This window comes from Lepisosteus oculatus, chromosome 1 (genome assembly GCF_040954835.1).
Source record: "Lepisosteus oculatus isolate fLepOcu1 chromosome 1, fLepOcu1.hap2, whole genome shotgun sequence".
Lineage (NCBI taxonomy): Eukaryota > Metazoa > Chordata > Actinopteri > Semionotiformes > Lepisosteidae > Lepisosteus > Lepisosteus oculatus.
The window spans coordinates 25,851,729-25,871,642 of NC_090696.1; the positions used below are offsets into that span (position 1 = coordinate 25,851,729).

The 19,914-nt window shown below is 35.0% G+C and overlaps 1 protein-coding gene across 8 annotated transcripts in view; it reads left to right on the forward strand.

Moving 5' to 3' along the window:
• lrba (LPS-responsive vesicle trafficking, beach and anchor containing) overlaps positions 1-19,914 on the forward strand; it is a 283,633-nt gene that overhangs the window by 125,414 nt on the left and 138,305 nt on the right. For all 8 annotated transcript variants that reach the window (XM_015344622.2, XM_069188464.1, XM_015344620.2 and 5 more), the window contains exon 36: positions 3,664-3,830. In XM_015344622.2, coding sequence (XP_015200108.2) covers positions 3,664-3,830 — 167 coding nt within the window. The remainder of the gene's footprint in view (positions 1-3,663; positions 3,831-19,914) is intronic.

Here is a 19,914-nt window from a genome sequence, read left to right on the forward strand (position 1 = left end):
AATGTGACATGCTGTGGAATCTTTCCATGTCTCCTTCAGTATCTGCCAGTGGTACCTGACAGATATTGTCCACACTCGCCTAGTTAAATTAGGAGTGACTTATATACAGTATGTTCTCCATTTAAAAAAAATCAAGTTAAAAAACTTTAAATACTGTATACTATAAGAGTGTATTGTGTTTTTTCTTTACCTTCAGTGTGGTTACTGTCTCTCTTAACAGTTAATAAATAAATTACAGATGTGTATTCTGAACACTGTTCAAAATACAGTGAATCCTTATCCTTAAAATCAGCAGAATTGTATGCCCTGAGGATTGTGTTGAGAAATAGCCTCCAAGATGTTTTTTTTTTAATGCAAATGTATGGCTTTGCGAGCAAATGTTAATGAACCCACACCTCAGAACCCGTTCCAACCACTGTTGCTAACACTAGTGCTGCAATTCTTTGCAGAGTATGGTTCCAAAGAGAGACTGAAGTGCAAATAAAGTTGTCTCTCAAATTTAAGCCTGGTAGTCAAACTCTAAGACATTTGCAGTAGCATAAAGGCCTTTTGATCAAAATCTAGCCTCTTGTTAAGGGTGTTCATAGTTTCAAAGATCTGATTTTGATCTGTTCAAAGTATTTAATAAAAGCAATAGAACTTTCTAGGTTTTGAGCAAAAATGTGTTTCATTTTCATGTATATGGGTTGCATTATGAAAGCTCGCCAGCAAAATTTAATATGTGGATTTGAATTACTATGATATTTCCTACTTGGATTCTTAAAGGGATTCTCATCTGGAGACTGGACAAAACTTTGAACAGCTAAGAGCTGATATCAGCTACAGAAATGGTTTTCTGGGCTTTGAATCCCTAGAGACCTTGCACCTTATATAAGTATAGATATTTTTCCAATACTTGTCAAGAACTTGTAATTAATTGTCTAGTATGTAATAAAATCTTATTGATATTTAAGCCTGTGATGCTTATACTGTGCTAGACATATCACTGGAATCCACTAGTTTTTGTAGCATTTTTCTGAATGCATCAAGTTTGTTTCATATTTATTGAATCTACATGATCCCAAGTCATTTTTTGTCTGTCAAAATCTCATCTACACTGTCAGTCCAAAATGGATTAAGTCTCACAATTACAACAGCTCTCCTATAATTCAGGATTTTGTCTTTATTCTTTAAAAGATGGCAAAGCCTAGTAAATCCACCGGACAGTATGTATTGGACAGTACTGTCTTCTAATAGAAATCGTTGCATCATTATTCAGAAATCGGTATTGAGAAGGATGACACTTCCATTTCAAACTCAAGATTATTCATGATCACATTGTGTAGCTGTTTGAATGTTATTTTCAGAGAAGTAAAGTATTTCACTTAAGGTTTCAGCTTTGTTACTGGTCCATTAATAAAAGCTCGTTATATTGTGTTGGAGTTTTATGGCTAATAATTTGTGTGGGTGGATGAAGCACTTATTAGTAGAATTTAAGTCTGTAAAATCTGGACATCCAATTAATGTTTATAAAATACCATGTGAATGTGTGCTGTAATTTAAAGTACATTTTTGCAAGTGTACAATATTTACTGCATGTATATTGAGTATTAGTGGAATAACAAACGTTAATATATTCCTTGCACTGCTTATCTTTGGTCCAACTACAAATTCTGGTGTTCAGTAGAAAAGCTTTCTGGATTTCTTACATCCTATATACTTGCTCTCCCTACCTAGAATTTATGTACCATGTTAATTTATAACTTTGTATATGGAACACTGTGTGCCTAAAATGTTTCCAGCAGTGTGATACATTGTGGTTAGTTGACTGAAGGATTTTCCCAACTAAGGTGTTTTATAAATCTGTAGACGGCAGTAGAACCCTTGAAGTTCATGCGTACAAGAAATCAGTGTGTTAATTTAAATGTTTTCCAGCCAAAGACAAAACCAGTGTCTAGCATCTGTTTGTTAAACTGGTCTCGTGTTCTAGCCAGAGTGGACTATAGAGATGGAGATTAATGGTAACAACATTCACTCAGACAGTCTTCTGAGGTGATGCAGATCTTTAAATGGGTTAATGTTTAAAGTTCAACTGGTATTTCTATAAAATATTTTTGTTTGATTTCCATTTTATCATGCTTTAAGGTCAAACTTGACTTTAATGTTCCACAAAGAGACAGAGATTGATAATTAGGAAAGAATAGCTTTCTAATGTGATTTATACCTATGGATTTTCTGTCAGATATGAAAAGTTGCTGCTCAAATTGGAGAGGAGGATCCATTACAAAGCACTTTGGAGTGTTTACTGCTAACTTTGGAGAACAGATGTCTATTTCTATGTATTCTTACAAGAAAACTGTACGTCTTAATCCATTGCTTAGTTATATTCTAAATTGAATTATGAAAATTTAAGAAAAGTTATGATGCCACAGAGTTTTAACATATTCAAAATAATCTTCCTTTTCTTTACATAGTTGTTGTACTGTCTATATGCTCATTTCATTTCAATTTCAGGTTAAAAATGAATGTCAGGTTTGAAAGTTTAGCTTAATCTGTAGTTTCCATTTCCATTTGATGAAAACATGCACCGTGTATATTAATAATTATACATATTCTATTGAGTATTTCATTTGTGATTTGGTTGATACAATTGCCTCTGCTTACAGGACAGTTTTCCTTAGCATATGGTATAATGTGTTTTCAGTGTTGAGTGTGTTGTAGTGTATGGATTTGGCTTTTTGAATATCTACCAGTAATTTTATGTTTTGACCACAGAAGTAAGTGTACTAGGAGGTCTAATTAGATTGGACAAAATGCACATTTCTCAAAGATCCTGGTTTGGTTACTTTCAGCCTCCCTCAGTTATCTGGGTTCACAGATTTAGAATTTTCATAAGAATTTCTCATCTCTTATGATGAGAAAACCTTTATTGTGTTTAGATGTAATGTTTGATATTTTTCCACAATTGTATTTGTACACTGTATTTTTGCACTCCAGATGCTGTCATCTTTTAAATACATTTATGTTTTTTATATACACATACAATAGGTATTTACAGAACTATAGCTTGCCTTGTATTGCTCTACTAATTACTGCATTAGCCCACATTGTTCTGCATTTAATGATTTACTCAGAAATACTGTAGACAGATTTTTCATGAAGGAAACCTGCCTTGCTAAGCATTCGTTCTTCTGCGATAATTCTCATTGTGGGTTTTCTCATTTTTAGCCTGTGGCCATTAGAAAATGTGTATCCAGTATTATTAATCACTATGGCTAGAGCACATCATTGACCCCACAATTACATTAGTTTGAAGTCTGTCTAGAATTTCTGCACATGGAGTGCAACCCCTTGTGTACAAACTGATTACTCCATGATCAAAATGATGCACTGATCTTACGATTATATTAATGCTATGCGGCCTTGTATACATCCTTGTATGTGATTGTATACAACATAAGGGGACAAATTGTGATAAAGCAGTTTGTACTGTGATGTCTCTTTTTGAAATTAGAGGACTACAAAGGTAAAGCTATTACACCACTGAAGGTTTAGGTAGGTTTTCTTCAAAGACACTTAGGCTTGGGTATGCTGTATATGGACAATAGAAGATTCCAGCAACTTTTGCACTCTCTTTTCTGTTTTGGGGAATTCCGATATATTCGTATGTATTTTTTTTAACAGTCACTGTGTGCCCAGTATGCTGCAGAGAAGCGAGATGAAGAGAAGATGTGTGATCATTTAATAAGAGCAGCCAAATATCGGGACCATGTGACAGCGACCCAGCTGATCCAGAAGATCATCAACATCCTGACGGACAAGCACGGGGCCTGGGGAAACTCCTCTCTCAGGTAACGTGCACTCTTCTCTTGTGTTCCAGAGGCAGGCTGTGGGGTTTTGCCAGTTTATGTCACACAACGTGCCTTATATAATATTAAAGCAACCTTACCTGTTATGCGCATGTTCCTGTTATTTCAGCTTTCCTGTTTGTTTTGTTTCCATTTGTATCTGTGTGATGTTTTGACTGATGGTACGTTTTACAGTTTAAATAGTTAAATGTGGTTCCAGGCATCTTTTCTGATGATAAAGAACATCGTGAAATCGTATGCTATAAATTTTTCAGAATCTGTAGGCAATGTTTTATAGATCTTAGTGCTGAACTTGTTTTTTTCACATTATTCTGAACACAACTGATGATTATTGAAAGCAATAATGTTACTTTTTAATCTGTCTCATGATATAATTGTATGTCGAATGGTATTGCACTATCACTGGCTGCTTGAAACGAAGTTCAAGTGACTCGGTATATACTAGTGGGGTTATCAGGAACACAACACTCATCAAACAGCAAGCTCCCTTTATTCAAAAAAGGTTAATTCTCTCAACTGCTTTCTCGTTTGTGGCTGGTTTCTATTCTGCGGGGACATGAAATGTGATTATTTTTATAACAAGTTTAATTACTGGCCTAATCAAATTCCTGCCAGCAGAAGACCTTTTGCACACGAGTGTCTCTAATGTGTTTTGTTTGCAAATGTATAAGGGAACACGGGTGACTATTAGACTGTTGGTGTTATTGAGGAGTGCCCCCCCTTTGGGTGACATGAGGTGACGCAGTTTAAACGTTGTAAGAAACACTGTTTTGAACAGTGTTTGCACTGCCAAGTGGCACATGCCAAGTGGCCATGGTCTTGCAGAATTAGTCTGTGTTTGTTCTGGTAATTGTAGTAAGTCTATATTTATTATGCTATATGTTCTGATATTAGCATCTAGTTTGAGATGTACAATGGCAATGTACGAAGCCTTTGTGGTAGTCTGATGCATTCAAATAAGTCCTAGACCTTTTCTGGGCTAACAGTATTTTTTTCCTTTTAACCACCTTGAATAATATTCATTTTGCTAAACCTGCAGTTAAACCCCAAAACATTTTTCTAAATGAAGTATGCTCATTGGAGCAGTTATCATGAAAGCAGACTCCTTAGAGCCCTTTTACCTTGTTATGCTACATTTAATCTCTTGAGATTTAGTTATTTGGTTTGTGGTATTTTTAGAGGTATTTTCCCCTTTTTTCGTCCTTATGCACTTGCACAAGGCCATGTAATTTGCTGTGAGACCTAGCTCTAAAGCTCCAATACTTTCCCATTAATGTCATTTATTTTGTTTTGATATTGATGGCTTTCCTAATGCCATGCGATCAGCGGGCTCCAATGCTGGCAGACAGCCTGGGATCGGCAGTGGTTTTAATAAATCACAATCAGACCTGTGCCATTACATCAATATTTTTCGTCAATTACTGAGAAGGTCAGGTGCTGCATTCAGCAATGGAGCCCCAGCATGTGGCATTTGAGAAACATCTGGTACTGCAACATAACTGCAAACAAGGGAGGAAGAGAGGAGGGGAGAGACTGGGAGTTAAGAGACAGAGAGAAAAGCACACACACAAATCCAATTTTTTTTCATCAGACAAAAATGAAATCTGCGACTGCAAGGACATCAGCGCAATGATTACGACCTTTTGTGAAGGTGTAAAATTTGCAAGCCCTTGTAGCGTTTCATAAAGACATATTCCCCAAAGTTTCCATTCAATAAAATCTGAAAATGAAAATATTATTTTCTCAGAAGCTGATGGGAATTGTTGTTTCCTCACAGCAGGCATCTAATATCTTTTGACATCCAGTGACCTGCCTGAATGCAATTTGTGTCTTAATATCCAGCTTACACCAGCTTTTGCCTCCAGAGAGTTGAGGTGTTAGGTGCTTTTTTATTTTTTTCCTCTCTATCCTTTCCATTGGATTGTAAAAAGTCCTGGGGGTTCTTTCTGGCAAACAAAGGAAACATTTCCTCTCGCAGTCCTCTGATAACAGCATGCCCTTTACTGTCACTGCCTTTTTCCAAATGCTGCATGATTGGAGGAAATGCCAGGGACAGCCATGAGTACCTGTTCTTCCATACATTACTGTCACCTAGAGTTGAGGCTCAGGTGAAAACAAAAATTATCTGATCAAAAAAAAAACGAATAGTAAAGAACGTGTCCACAAATGAGCCGAGTGGCAGAAGTAATTTTTTTTTTGGGGGGGTGAATACATACACTGCAGAGCAGGCATTGTGTTTATTTGGGTCAGGAGACAAATCATCTTTCATGTATATGACACCTGGTAAAGTGGCTGAATGTAAGAAAGATGAGGAGAGATGATGGAGAGTGCTGGATTGAAGTCTCCGAGGACACACTCCCCTTTCCTCATATCGTCCTTCATTGCATTCTAATAGGCTGACTAATGTACCATGGAAATTCACTCTCAGTATTAAGAAAGGTGGCTCCTAACTTGTCAAGGGGGAAAACAGGGTATCAACACGCAATGCTGCGAGTGTAAAATAATGACAAGATGTAACGCAAATGGAGAGTTTTTTTTTTTACCACACTTCTTTCTGTAGTGGGATTTCAATATTGCAATCCCCAGTCATGTCATAAGAGACTGTTGTGCTTTTAAGTGCAGTCCTGCACCCCCTCCCTCTCCCTTTAAGCAGCTCATTTTCGGCAGCTTCAGTGTGTTCTAATGGATGCCCTTAGGCTAGAGGCTTCCCAGCCGGAGGGGCATTCATCTTTTTGTGTGTCACAGGCTTGCCTGAAAAATCTTTGTGATGCGCTCTCCAATTTTTCTTCAGTAAATCAAATCTTCCTTCTTTCAGAAAGATGAATGCTCTGAGGTTGTGGTGTTATAAAAAAAATCAATGCTGGCAAAATTGAAACAGTATGCCTCCATATTGATTGGCCTTGTGAAATCGAAACTAACAGCTTTGTAACTGTTCCAGTGGACAGTTAGCTGACCCATAATGGACAAACTATCAATATTAGCATTACTATTTTATCTTGTAGTATGTCATTTTAGAAGCAAAAAAAATGAAAGACTTGGACTGAATTTTCAGTACTTAAATGTACAGTTCGTTTCACACGTCCACCCCTTATCTGCATTTCTACCCAGACTTCGTTGATTCCAAATATTGGGAAAATTAAAACAACAGTTTTAAGGAAAAATATCAGTATTTAGGAGGCTGCTTAATAGTTTTATGTCTTTGAAAACCATTTTTGTTAAATGTTGTGCTTCTCCTACTGAATGACTATGTAAGGATTTTTAAATTTTAATATCAAGTGTTTTCTAAACATGAAACCAGAGCAAGTGTAAAGCATAGTAGGAAAGCTGAGTTTTTAAGATCTTTTTAAAGATTTCTTAATTTTCAGGGTCAGTGCTTCTGATGAATAATAACAAGTGTTATTATTTTTTAAGGCTTAGGATAATAACAAATGTGCCTAAATTGAAGTATTTGTGACTATACATTTGTCAGTCTTCACAAATACAAACTAGACTTTAAGATCAAAACTTGTCTTGATGCGATAAAGGTTCTTAATGGCCTTTGTTGCTTACTTCTTGGTTATGTCTAGATATTCTACATACAGCCAAGATGCACCAAACTGTTTGTCATTACCTGCCTTTTGAAACCTACTCTCTGCACCCTCAAGATGGAAATTAAATTTTGTTTTCCACTATGGGAACAAAGGATCTGGCTCCAAGCTCATAATTACTGTATATTAATACTGGAAAAAGAAACAAGAAAAGAAAATGTTTGCAGTTGAACCTACTTCAAATGTATCAGTTTGATTACCAACAAACCTATTGGTTTAGATTTGTGTCCTGGCACTTCAGGGGGGATATTTTGACAGTTTCTCTAGGTATACAGTAGTTTGTTCTAGCTTCTTCAGACCCTTTGGTTTTCTTTTGTGAATCACTTTTGTGAATTTGAACCTCAAATATTCAATTGGATTAAGGCTGGAAATTGAGGTAGCAGTAAAGAACATTTATTTTGTGTGCAATTAATCATTTCTTTGGTAATTTGGAATGTTGCCCTGCTGGAAATTCTGTTTTTCGCCATGCTTGATCTTCTTGGAATGAATATCCAACGGTGACAGAATTTTCCCAAATCTCACAGTGGGCGTGAATTCATTCTCAACATGAGTGTCATCTTTTTTACATCAAGGATAATACTATGAACATGATCTAAAAGCTTAATTTTCATTTTATAAGACTATGAGACATGGCTCTGTTGTCACTCAGATGTAGTTTAAATGAACTTTTATGGTTCGAGCTTTTATCTTGCTACCTGGCCATGAATACTGCATTCATGCTGCCAACTCCAAATGGTGATTTTCATCATTTTCTATTTTTGAGTTGTTGGTTTTGTTGCCTCCAAAATAGATTGTCTCACGGCCTGTAGTGGAAAGACCCACTCACTGCTTCTTCCTGGCAAAGTTGTTAAGAAATGCAGTAGCATTACGTTTTTTGAATAATGGACACTGCGGTGAAAATTGGTAAATTGTATTTTGTGAATTCTTTTATAGCCATCCCTAACTTGTCAATGTCCATTTTCTTGCTGTGTTTGGAGAGCTCTCTGACCTTAACCATGATGTATGCTACTACTGAATGTCTTCTGTGTGTTACCTCCTTTTATACCCCAGGGAAATGGGAAACCTTTGTAGGCCACTAAATAAATCCTTCGGCTTGCATTGCACTTGCAAAAAGCAGAATGTTATTGTAAGTTTGTTTTTGTTGGATTTTATTTAAAGGATATCTTAGAGGTGTGAATAAATGTGACCCTAGTGTTTTTTGGAATTCGGTTAATTTTTTACAACTTTACCTCTGCTCTGTGCAATTCTACCGTGATTACTGTATAACATTTAAAAAAATATTTTAAGCAAGATGCATTATCCAGTTTATAACTTTTGGCTTATTTCATTAAGAATTTTTAAATTAATCTTGAAGGCTCTGCATTTACTTTTCCATGTGTAGTAATCTCCAGAAATTTCACCTGTGGGGAAATTTTGTTTTTGTTAAAAATGTTTTGTTGTTCTACATGGATATTATTTGTGCTGAAAATGTTATGTAACAACTTAAAGTGATGATGAAAGTGCTGCATAGTGTGCTTTCTTTTCAAAGTTGTTACACTCCCCTGTCTCAGGAGTGTTTTTGATTGTGTTTCTGATACCTAGCTAATGTCACCAGATTTTACGTCTGTTCTGAGAATTTGCTTACGTGTGGCATGAATATATATTTTACTACAACTGGCTTCTAAACATTTATACACATTACTGTTTTTAGGTGCAGTGGAAGATAAGCCTTTTGAGACGGGCAGCCAATGGAGTTGTACAGTATGTTTTACTAAGGGAGATCAATGATTGTACAAGGAGAAGGTCTATTGTGAATTATAGGGACCATATAGATAGAAAAAAAGTATTCTGCCTAATTTTAGACATGCTCAGTTAAATTGGATTTGTTGAACTCTTTCTATAAAGGTTGCTGGAGCAGGGTCTGTTTACTTTAACATTAATTGGATACATTTACAGGTTAGATACTCAGAACAGGTTTTTCCTAGCATTGTATTTATTGTGTATTACATAATAAATGGTCTCTGGGTTGCTTCATCAAGTAAAAGAGTCACTACCTTATCTAAAGATCAGTCTCCTGTAACAAGTATTATTCGATGAATAAACATCACCAGAGTCGCATCTAAAAGGTTTCCTAATCTAGGTTTCCCTTGGCAGTCACTTACGTGTTCTGTAGACATATAATAAGTTGATATTGTCAAGCACATTCTTTTAGTTGCTTCATTATACTGTATAAAAGCCAGACCAATATTGTATTAAGTCCAATATTTCATTAAGAACTTGAGAAAAAGAATGAGGCAAAGTTTTTTTTCATTGATACAAATAGCAATAAAATCATCAGATATTTAGGATGACGCATATTATTGTTTGCTCATTTTTTTTAAACGGGTGAAATGAATAAGAGCATAAGAAAAGATACAATGAGAAGCTATTCAGAACAATGTTGAGTAATATTTGTTTAATGATGTGAGGATCTTATTCAGCCTTTTCTATAAGAAACCCCACAAATCTCCTTTACAGCTCTGGTGGATCAATTCATTCCAGTATCCCACGACTTTAACAAAAACACTGCTTGTATCATTTTTGTTTCAGGAGGGTCTCAGAGCCCTTGTACAATGAGTTCAGTCTGTGCACTGGAGAATTTATTAAATATTGAGCAGGGTTTTTCTTAATTTAGTGAGAACCTTTGCAAAATGAAGCTCAATACATTTCCTATTTCTTTTCTTCCTTCTGGACTACTCCATTATTTCATGGACACTTTTATTGTTTCTTTGCAGTTGTAGTACTGGAAGAATTTTATTGATATTTTTATTGGTTGAATAGTCTTTTTTGCCTTTGTAATATCTTTTCTGTCTTGCCAGGTTCAGGTCTTTTGTAGGTTCCTTACTTTCAGTGGTGTTTAAGTGCTTGTGGAGTATGTAACCAGATCTCATTGAAGAGCTTTGGTGTCTCAAGAACTGAAAATGAAGAATATCTCTTTTAACTGGAGTAAAAAATTTAAAAAGCACCTTCATCAAAACACAAAACTTTAACTTTGTGAATTAAGTAATTTGAGTGTTTGAGTTTAATCATTTCTAATACATTTTCCTTCATCATTCGGTCTGGAAAAATAAGAAAAAATTAAGACTCAGTGAATTTCTCCCAGACACAGAAAGTACTACAAAGGGTACTGCAAGAGACTAGGTGAGATACACAAATGAATTTGTCAAATGTATCTCATTTGGCTAGTTCTGAAATTTGTAGAAATATGGTGACCTAGCTTATCTTCCATTGATTTAAATTAAAATGTATAAAGCTTTTCTTGCAAAGCATTTTATTGATTAAATGATTAATAACAACCTTTTCCTGTGATTTTGCATTTTTCCACAGTTACACTCAAAAAGAATAGTGCTTATTGCAAAAGGTGATTTATTCCTAAAAATCTTATGAGCATCAAAAAAGGGTTAACCATTGTAAACTACCAGTTTGTGTTGTATTTAATGTTTTGTTTCTTGGCGTACATAAGACCTTTAATAGGAATTTAACACTTAATTTGTTGCTTGCATAAACAAGTTATTAAACTGCTCGTATTTTTGGTGTCATAAGTAAAGATGCATTTGGTTGAAGATTGCTCTCAAAGTTTCAAGTACAGCCAGAAAGCAAACTAGAATTTGAGGTGATTAGAAAAATGAACTGAAAATACTTACAGTATCTGTTAAAAGAAAACCAGGAGTTTAGAAGGTGGTAAAATGCCACAATACCTGTGAATGTTCACAATGGAATTAGTTCTGCGAACATTTTGTATACACTAAAATATGCAGATGTTTAATAAGATTAGACTTTTAATTCTGGAAAACAAATGTTTTTAACCCTGGGCACTTGAACAAAGAACTCCGATGCTGAGTTGAAACAGACTCTTCCATTTAGCCTTTAGTTCATTTCTGCAAAGCAAGAAAGGCAAAACAAAGAAACATTAGCTGAATATGTTTTTGTGTATGAACCAGATGTTTACAAATGTACAAATGTCATGGTATAACAAACATTCTAGGTCTGCCAAAAATCCTATATGAATGTATTTTGTTTCACAATTCAGGTTCACAGACAAAAATAGATGTACCCTGAGAAAATGATACCCCACATACCGTATATTTCCAAATGCAAATGTTTAAACTAACAGTGCAATTAGTTATAGATTCAAGGGTCTAAGATATGTGAAAATAAATACCAACAATATGAAGATTTTCCTTTTCTTATCAACTTAAATATTTAATATCCCCCTGTTATCCTAGAATTCTAACCTGGTTTGTTTTATATACTTGCATAGTTTTGATAGGTATCTGATGTACTTAAGGGTAAATGTCTGTCACCAGACCAGACTTACCTTAATTTGAGGATGGAGATCCTCCTTTTTTATGAATATCATCAAGACTTCATAATCCAGACAAAATTGTCAGGCATTCAAAACCCTTGAGGAGTGATTGTTTACCATTTGCTTGTAATGTTTATATTCTTTTTCCATCAACAAAGACAGCACCTTTCCAGTCAGACCAAGGTTGAGGAAGATGTTATCACCCCTGGACTGTGCATGTCCCCAGCTCCAAGAAAAATTCACTGCTTTATTTTAAATTTAATTTTAATTGACATTTTCTGTCTTGTATTGTCAGCACTTTTTGAAAGTCAGTCTTCTAAAGGGATCTGAACTTTTAAACTGAAAGAATTTTTTTCTGTTTCATAGACATTTATCTGGGTGTTGTTTCTTGTTTTCACAAGCATACTTGAATTGTAATGATAGTGCAGTATTACATTCCTTGGTTTGCTTATAAACATCTCTAAACAATTCACAAAGTGAGGCAGCAAAATTGCATTTGTTCTTGCCCTAAACAGAACTGAGACATCTGTAGATATAAGCTGTCTATTCATCCTTCTTAGGTTTGGTTCTGAAGTTAACTAATTGTTGTTTTGTTAAACGTGGGTCTGGAATATTAGAAGAATCAATTAGCTAGCTAGAGTTTGATTCCATAAAGTAGTCCTATTATTAATCTATTTTAATCCTTTGTAAACAAATATGAACTCTGGGTAAGAAGGGATATATGCGTTTATTTGTTCTCTTTGCAGCATTTGGTTTTAAATGTGTCTGCCAGCATAGGAGGAATTTCAAGTACTGTGCTTTAAACAGTTTTAAAGCAAAATCTTTAAGGCATTCATCATTTGCAGCGTCTCTTAAACAAAGGGCGACATCTAAAAAAGGACATTATTAAATCTCGAGGGAGCATGAAAAGTTTGACAGGAGAGCATTACATAATTGATATAAAAAAGAATGCTAATGTGCCTTTATACAGTACAGGGGGTTACAGAATTTCATAAGAAACTCCTTTAATGAAAACATTTACCTTTAGAAGTATAAACAACACAGTTACTAAGATTGTAAGGAATACCAACAAAGTGTCAAACTGGGACATATTAAAGAGTCTTGAGCAGCTGAAGCTTTCCATATGTTGCTGTAATTTATATTGCTTTAAATCCTTTTTCAAGGATTCCTCAGCAGAGTGTGCCGCTGAAGAAAAAAAGATTAGCGTCTCTGTATTTGTTTCGAAAGCTGTATCATCACCATTTTATAGATCTTAATTAAAATCTTAATGATAATTTCCAAGCGCCTGTAATTGATGGACTTGATAACGTAAACCTCCTTAAACTTTATTCCCCTCCCACGATGTGTATATCTTAGTCGAAGCTGATATCCTGGCTTCTTTCAAGACATGACTGGCTGAGATCCTCAGATCAATTAGTTACTAGACACCAAACGAACTAAATTGGCCCAAATTGCCTGCTCTCTTTTGTAACCTTTCTTTTGTTCTCATATAGGATAGCATTTTACTGTAGCAAAATCAGAAAGTGCTCTGAGTTCCCTACTAAATGATCGAGAATTCATTTCGCTGTTCCTTTTGTTTTAGTTTCTCAGTTTTTGTAACTGTAGAAGTGCTGCAGCTGTGGCTACCGGGATACCACAGTGCAAAGTATTCAAAGAGAATAGTTCAATGTGGACCCACTGCATTGTTTAGTGCATGGGCTTCTGTGTTTCGGTTACAGATTTATGAGTTTTATATACCTTTAAGAAAGTAAGGCCTTGGCAGAGCAAGGTCATGATAACGTTCTGATCAATATCTGAGTGTGAAAGCTATTTTGGAAGTTTTTAAGGGTTCAATTGTTTTTTTTTTTGAGCATGCAATATCTGGGGAGTATCGATTGTCAGGGTCCAGTAGTTAGTCAAAGGCTATCTCCTTTGACTAACCCCTTAGCGTGGTGTCATCCTCCTTCATGTGATAGATTGTTACAATCCTAGCCACTGTAATTACACAGTGGCCGAGCAGGTCATCTATTTCTTCACTTTCACCATTTGCCAAAAATCTCCTTTATCTTTGGAATACAGCGCTTTCTTTTGCAATGGAAGCAGAAAAGGAAATATGAAATAAATTGCCCAGAGATGGAGGAACACATACTTCCTCAGAGTTGTTCACTCTTTATTTTAAACAAATACAGTACTTTGTTTTACTTAAGGCTTGTTTATCAATATACAGTTAAATATATTCCAGTTTGAAGACTAACAAGAAACCCAAAGATGTTGAGCTGAGTATTGTTGATAAATCTTAATATCAAAAGGAAATATGGTTGAAAATGATTTTTACATTTGTTTTTTTTAAACTAGTCATTGCTAGTTTTGCAACATTTCATTTGAAAGCAGCTACAGAGGTCACTTCATTTAACGAAGCATTTCAAGTATTTCCTTTTACTCCAGAGGTTTAAGACATTTAATTTCTTTATAGAAGAGTTTCATGTTTTTATATCTGTCTGTGACCAGAGAAAAAAATATAAATTCTCTATTTTTGCTTTTTTTGTTCTCCTTTTATATAAAAAATGTTTTTAAAAATTGTTTAAAAAGCTTGTGAAAATCAATTTGATTAATCAAACAAATTAATATCAGTGTGGGGTGCAACACCTAGGTAATTACCATATTGTGAGTGTGAGATGTATGTATTCACATGCTCATATTAAATTTAAACACAATCATGTGTTCCTAGACAATGTCATTCTCTTATGAACAAATCTTAAGGCACGTATGAGGATTGTGCTTTAAGGGAGAGAGGCAATAGAATTCTCCAGGAAGGTAAGATCATAAGAAAATTACAAACAAGAGCAGGTCATTAAGACTACCTTGCTTATCTGGCGGGTTTGGGCTTATTGATCCAGTAATCTCATTATGGTGCTTATTGCACAGTCCCATTGAATTAGTGCGTAGAACATAGGTAGGTTGTTTCAAACAACCACGTCTAAGAATATCATTGCACACGAGAAGAGGCCATGTGACTTATCTGTCTAAGTTGGTACTCTAGTGAATCTAACGTCATCCAGAGCTTGGGCCTCAAACGCCTAGCTGGGGAGCCTGTTTCAAACACCTACAACTGTTCCTGTAAAGAAGTGTTTTCTATTCCTTATGAGTTTCTTTTTCACTCATGACCCCCTGCTCTTGTTTCACTTTTGATTGTTCCCTGGGTCAAACTTGTCTATACCCTGTAGGGTTTTATACTTTGGATCAAAATAATCTCTACTCCGTTCTAGACTGCAGAGACTTAGTTCCTTTAACCTGGTTGTAGGTGACAATTCCCCAAGACCAGGAATTGTTGTTGCTTTTTTTTAACTCCTTGTTAGGCTGGAATATTCAAAACTGAACACAGAATTCTAAAGGAGGTCTTAAGAGTGCATTGTAAAACACTGTCGTAACTTATTATAATTAAATTACACACTTTTTTGTATCAAAGCATTCTGTTAAATATCTCTTAAATTGAAATATCTATTATTTTTAGTCCATTAAATTGCTGTTTGTGTTCTCCATGTTTATTGTCCTATTTTGCATTTAAGTAGTGGTTTAGGTTACTTACAGTACCTTTATGATTTTGAGCACAGTAATAAAAATTCTACAATTTTTTCTAGGTTAAAGCATCTGAGTTCTTTGACGGGTTGTTTAGGATTAATTCTGGTTATTTACTAATGGTTCCAACGCAGCAATGTTTTTCCTAGTATAATGCCAAAACCTGATCAGAGTATTCTAAATGTTTGCACAAATGTACCATGTGGTTTAAATATTGACTACCATGAGAAAAGGATGGATATCCAGTTATTCTGTTAAATTTTTTGAGCACTTAGCCTTTTTGTTTAGGAAAGTACTGTAATGAGTCCTCGTGAATGATAAGGTCTCTCTGGATTGTGAGTCTTTAGTGTGATTGGGGGTGACGATTCTTAAAGATCCATGACATATGGATTTGTTTTCAACCAAAGTGTGAAGAAGAGACATTCTTCATGAACATTATGGTGAAAGTGTCGAGAATGAACTGAACCAGCAACTGGTTTGCCTGTGGTCATTACTGTGACGTGGACGCTATTGCAAAACTACTTCAATCAAAAGATTCAGAAACCTGTAATTTGAAACACGGCTTTGATGTTAAGATTTATTACACAGTATTTTAATAGTGGTGCTCTACCCAGTCTGTGCAGCTTGAACCACGCTCTTTGCTCTTGGGCCATAACTGAAGAAGGGTGAAGAGATGCTCATCAATGGCTGATATTCTGTTTTAATCAGTATTGTACTGTACATAGAAAGGTAGCTAAAGTACCCAACCCATGCCACCTAAATCCCTGCATCGTGCTCTAGTATGAGCACAAAATGTTTCATACTTTTGTTTTGATTGAAAAAAGTTTTTTTTAAATGGATTTTGCCTTAATGAATTTGATAAATTTAGTTTTTTGCATTTTGCAAGAATATTTTAAGCATTGAAATAAATTGTGCAATTTGAAAAAAATCCTGGTATTTTACAATTGCAAGATAATTCATGCAAATAAATAATAATGTCATGATGTGCTCGGTCGTGCTTCATGAGCATGTGACAGCTTTGCTAGATTGACCTGTCATGTATACATCTGAAGTTACATAGATGGAGAACAGAGGATTAGAAACTGGGATTAAGGGAGCACTACTGGAGTGAGTGACAGCTGGAGTTACAATGTAATCTTCATCGGGGCCTTCACTCTCCTCACAGAGGTAATCATCCGGCTATCGTGCAAGCTGAGAGACTTCCTCAGTCTGTACATTGAGCTAGTATCACTATTTCTAACATTTCTAACACTTAGTATAACTCTTTATAGAATGCACATTTATTTTGTGCATGAACTAATCTCACTTTATTCTTATTAATACTCGTTACTGAATATTAAGTTATGCTTTCAATATTCTTCAGTATTACTCATATTTCAGTATTATAAATTGTACTACTATGGGTCTATCTGTGAGGACTGAGATCGTCCCGTCCTTTGTTGACCCTGAGTTTGTTTTTCATTAGTTTTTGCCGTGTGGTTGCAGCACAACATGAAGAATGGGTTTGGTTAGTTTTCAAGAAGTAATTCTTCCTTACATGTGTTATGTTATTCAATATTCACCTCTAAAATGCAGTGATAATGACATATAAAGAAGACAAACTGGATATCTTCATTACTACGATTCTGTTTGATGTAACATAGTCAATGCATTATATTTATAACACTGTCTTTCCAATTGTTAATTATTGTGCAATAATACATTAAGGCACTTGTTAAAATCTTCCCAGTCATCATATCTATCAGGTTATTGGATGTGAAGTACAAATATATAGACTGGAACTTAAGAGGAGTACTGTAATTCTGGAGCATTTTGCTGTAGTATTTACCTAAAGAGAAGAAGCTGCATTTTCCTCAGCTTGTGACTGGGAAAATGCTATAATTAGCATATCATTTTCAGCCCCTTTGTCATGAAATTTACACTGAGTCTAATTGCAGTTAATTGGAGGGTGCATTTTACTAAGCCGTGGGTAATTAGGAAACGATTTGCATTTTTCATCTCTCACACTTGTGTGGTGTTCAGAATGGAGCTTTATGTGCCCGTGTTCCCTTTGGGAGTCATCTAATCCTCTTGACTAACTGATATTATGGAGATGTGATTTCACTCCTTCATTTTATTTCTCAATTCCCGATCGCTCATAGCGGGGTTATCTGTGATTAATTACAATGAATGTTGCTTGAGTACATTTTGCTTAGAGTTGCTATTCACCAGTCCTCGACTGTGCACTATTATAAACATGTATAACTAGTCTTCCAGTGCTGCTCAGCTGGTTATTGTTATTGCCAGTGAGTGAGACGTGTGCTCTCGTAGTTTTCTTTCTGCACAGACACAGGAAGTTTAGAGATCCCGTTGCGCTCTCAATTGAGAAGCCTCTAATGATGTCTGGGGTTTGAAGAAGCCTAAATCGGTCTGATTGTATTAAATAGTGTCCAGGCCATGGAAATCATGTGCTATCAGGTTCCTTAAAATCAGTGCTAATTTTAATTGTGTTTTAGAGTTTGTATGTTATTTTTTGCTGGGTCACCTTAAAACTGCTTGTCTTGCTGACAACACTCCACAGTGCCCAGTTCACTGTGATCTATTTGAAGAAGAAAACATAAAGTCTCAGGTGCAATAGGTTCACTGCAAATAAACTGTTTTTTCATTTGAGAATCCTAAAACTCACTACATAAATAAAACCCTAAGGAAGAAATCACTGCGTTGTATTTTGAGCATGTGTTCTAAAATTCAAACATTTGTACTAAACTACAGAATTGAGTACAGATTTGTTGTCAGTAGACTAGAGACTTACGTTTTTGCAGGTGCATACTAGTCAGAGTTTTAAATGTATTTCTATAGCATGATCCTGGAGAGAATCTCAGAGTTTCTCCAAAGTGATACCCCTGGAGAACAAAACCGCTTTGCATCTGAATCAAAGTCAACATCTGAAATAAAGATGATTGCCTTCATTTTTTTGTAGCACATTTACTTTCTTGGGAACACTACTCATCTGTGTTTATAAAGAATAATTTACAGTTGAATATATGTATCCTTTTTTATACATTAACTCAAACACTGTCTTAAAATCCCAATAGTGAAAAGGATTTGACTGTCAGTCTGGATCCCGCATAACATATGAGGTTTATACAGCACAAGCCATTTCCTGGACTACTGGATAAACACAGATTTTAACCTTGAACTGCAAACTGTAGTTTTATCAGACAACTGCTTTGATAATACTGTAGGTTAAATTATATGCTCAGTGAAAAAATACTTATAACAATTAAATACTTTTTTATTTCTTTGGTCATATTACAGATGATATAGACATTAATGAGGTCTGATACATTTTATAAAATTACTAATTGTTCTTGTAAAACAATGATTCTGACAAACTATAACAGTCGTTAAATTATGCTCTCTATTTTGTCTGTCTAAATTGGGATTTTTTTTTCAATTTACTGTAACTACATAATTTTGTGTTAACTCATCGACAACAAAAATTAAACATTCTACAAGTGAAAATAAATTTAGGAGTATTTATGAATAGTTTTTATGGGTTGTAAGGAGCTGAAAATTAAAATATAAAGTGAAATCACAACTTGTGGTACTAAGGAAAGTGACGTGAGATAGAGGTGATATCCAAAGGGAATATGGAACACATACTGTATATAAATATACATACAGGTATATACGTGACTGTATACACATCACCCTAGAAAGCTAGAAGCGAAAATTGTATTTTTAGGCAGTTTTATAATTTTTTGTGGGCATTTTGAGGTTAGGTTGAAGGATGTGTGCAGCGGAGCGTATTGTGTAGTGCAATTCATTCTAATGTCTTCAAATAAAGTATATTATCAATGTCTTAGATTTTGCTGGAAGTGGGGATTATGCGTATTATTAAATGGATGTTAATAAGTAAGAAAATATTATTAAAGTGTTGTCATATGCTCTTTTTCAATTGCTTATGTTTGTTTTCACCATCTTGCTGATCTTTGAGTAGGTCAATTGTAACCTTTCATGCACTTTAATATTCATTCAGGTATGATGGTTTGTAAGTGCATTGGATTCCTGTTGATGCATCAATTTTTAGTTGTGGCTTTTAAATCTTTTATGTCCTATTATTCCTACGATTAAATTATATTACATGTCAGTTCTTTTGCATCATCAGAAAAGGGGGAGCAAATACCAGTTCTCTTACCATTCAGGGTGGAACTGTAGATTACTGGTTAGGACTATGGACTGCAGAGGGGTCGAAGGGTTCAAGTCCCAGGTGGAGTTCTGCTGTTGTACCCTTGAGCAGGGCACTTCACTCAGATTGTTGCAGTAAATTCTGTGCTCTGTAACTGGGTCTCCAGGTCATCCTTGTAGATGAGAATGATTTTCTCAATTCGATTAACTTTTTCATTTAATTTAATTAAAGTATTGAATAATAGAACTTGTCTGAAAGTTGTAGAGAAACTGAAAAGAGGGTTTTGGTCACATTCCTAATTACGTTTAATCCTATTTATTCTATGTGTGCTTAACTGTAATTGAGAGTTTGTGGGTTAAATGTAAGGATGGGAAAAAAATATTTAGTTATAGGATATAAAATATTGCCCCATTTTTATCTTCCTTTAAA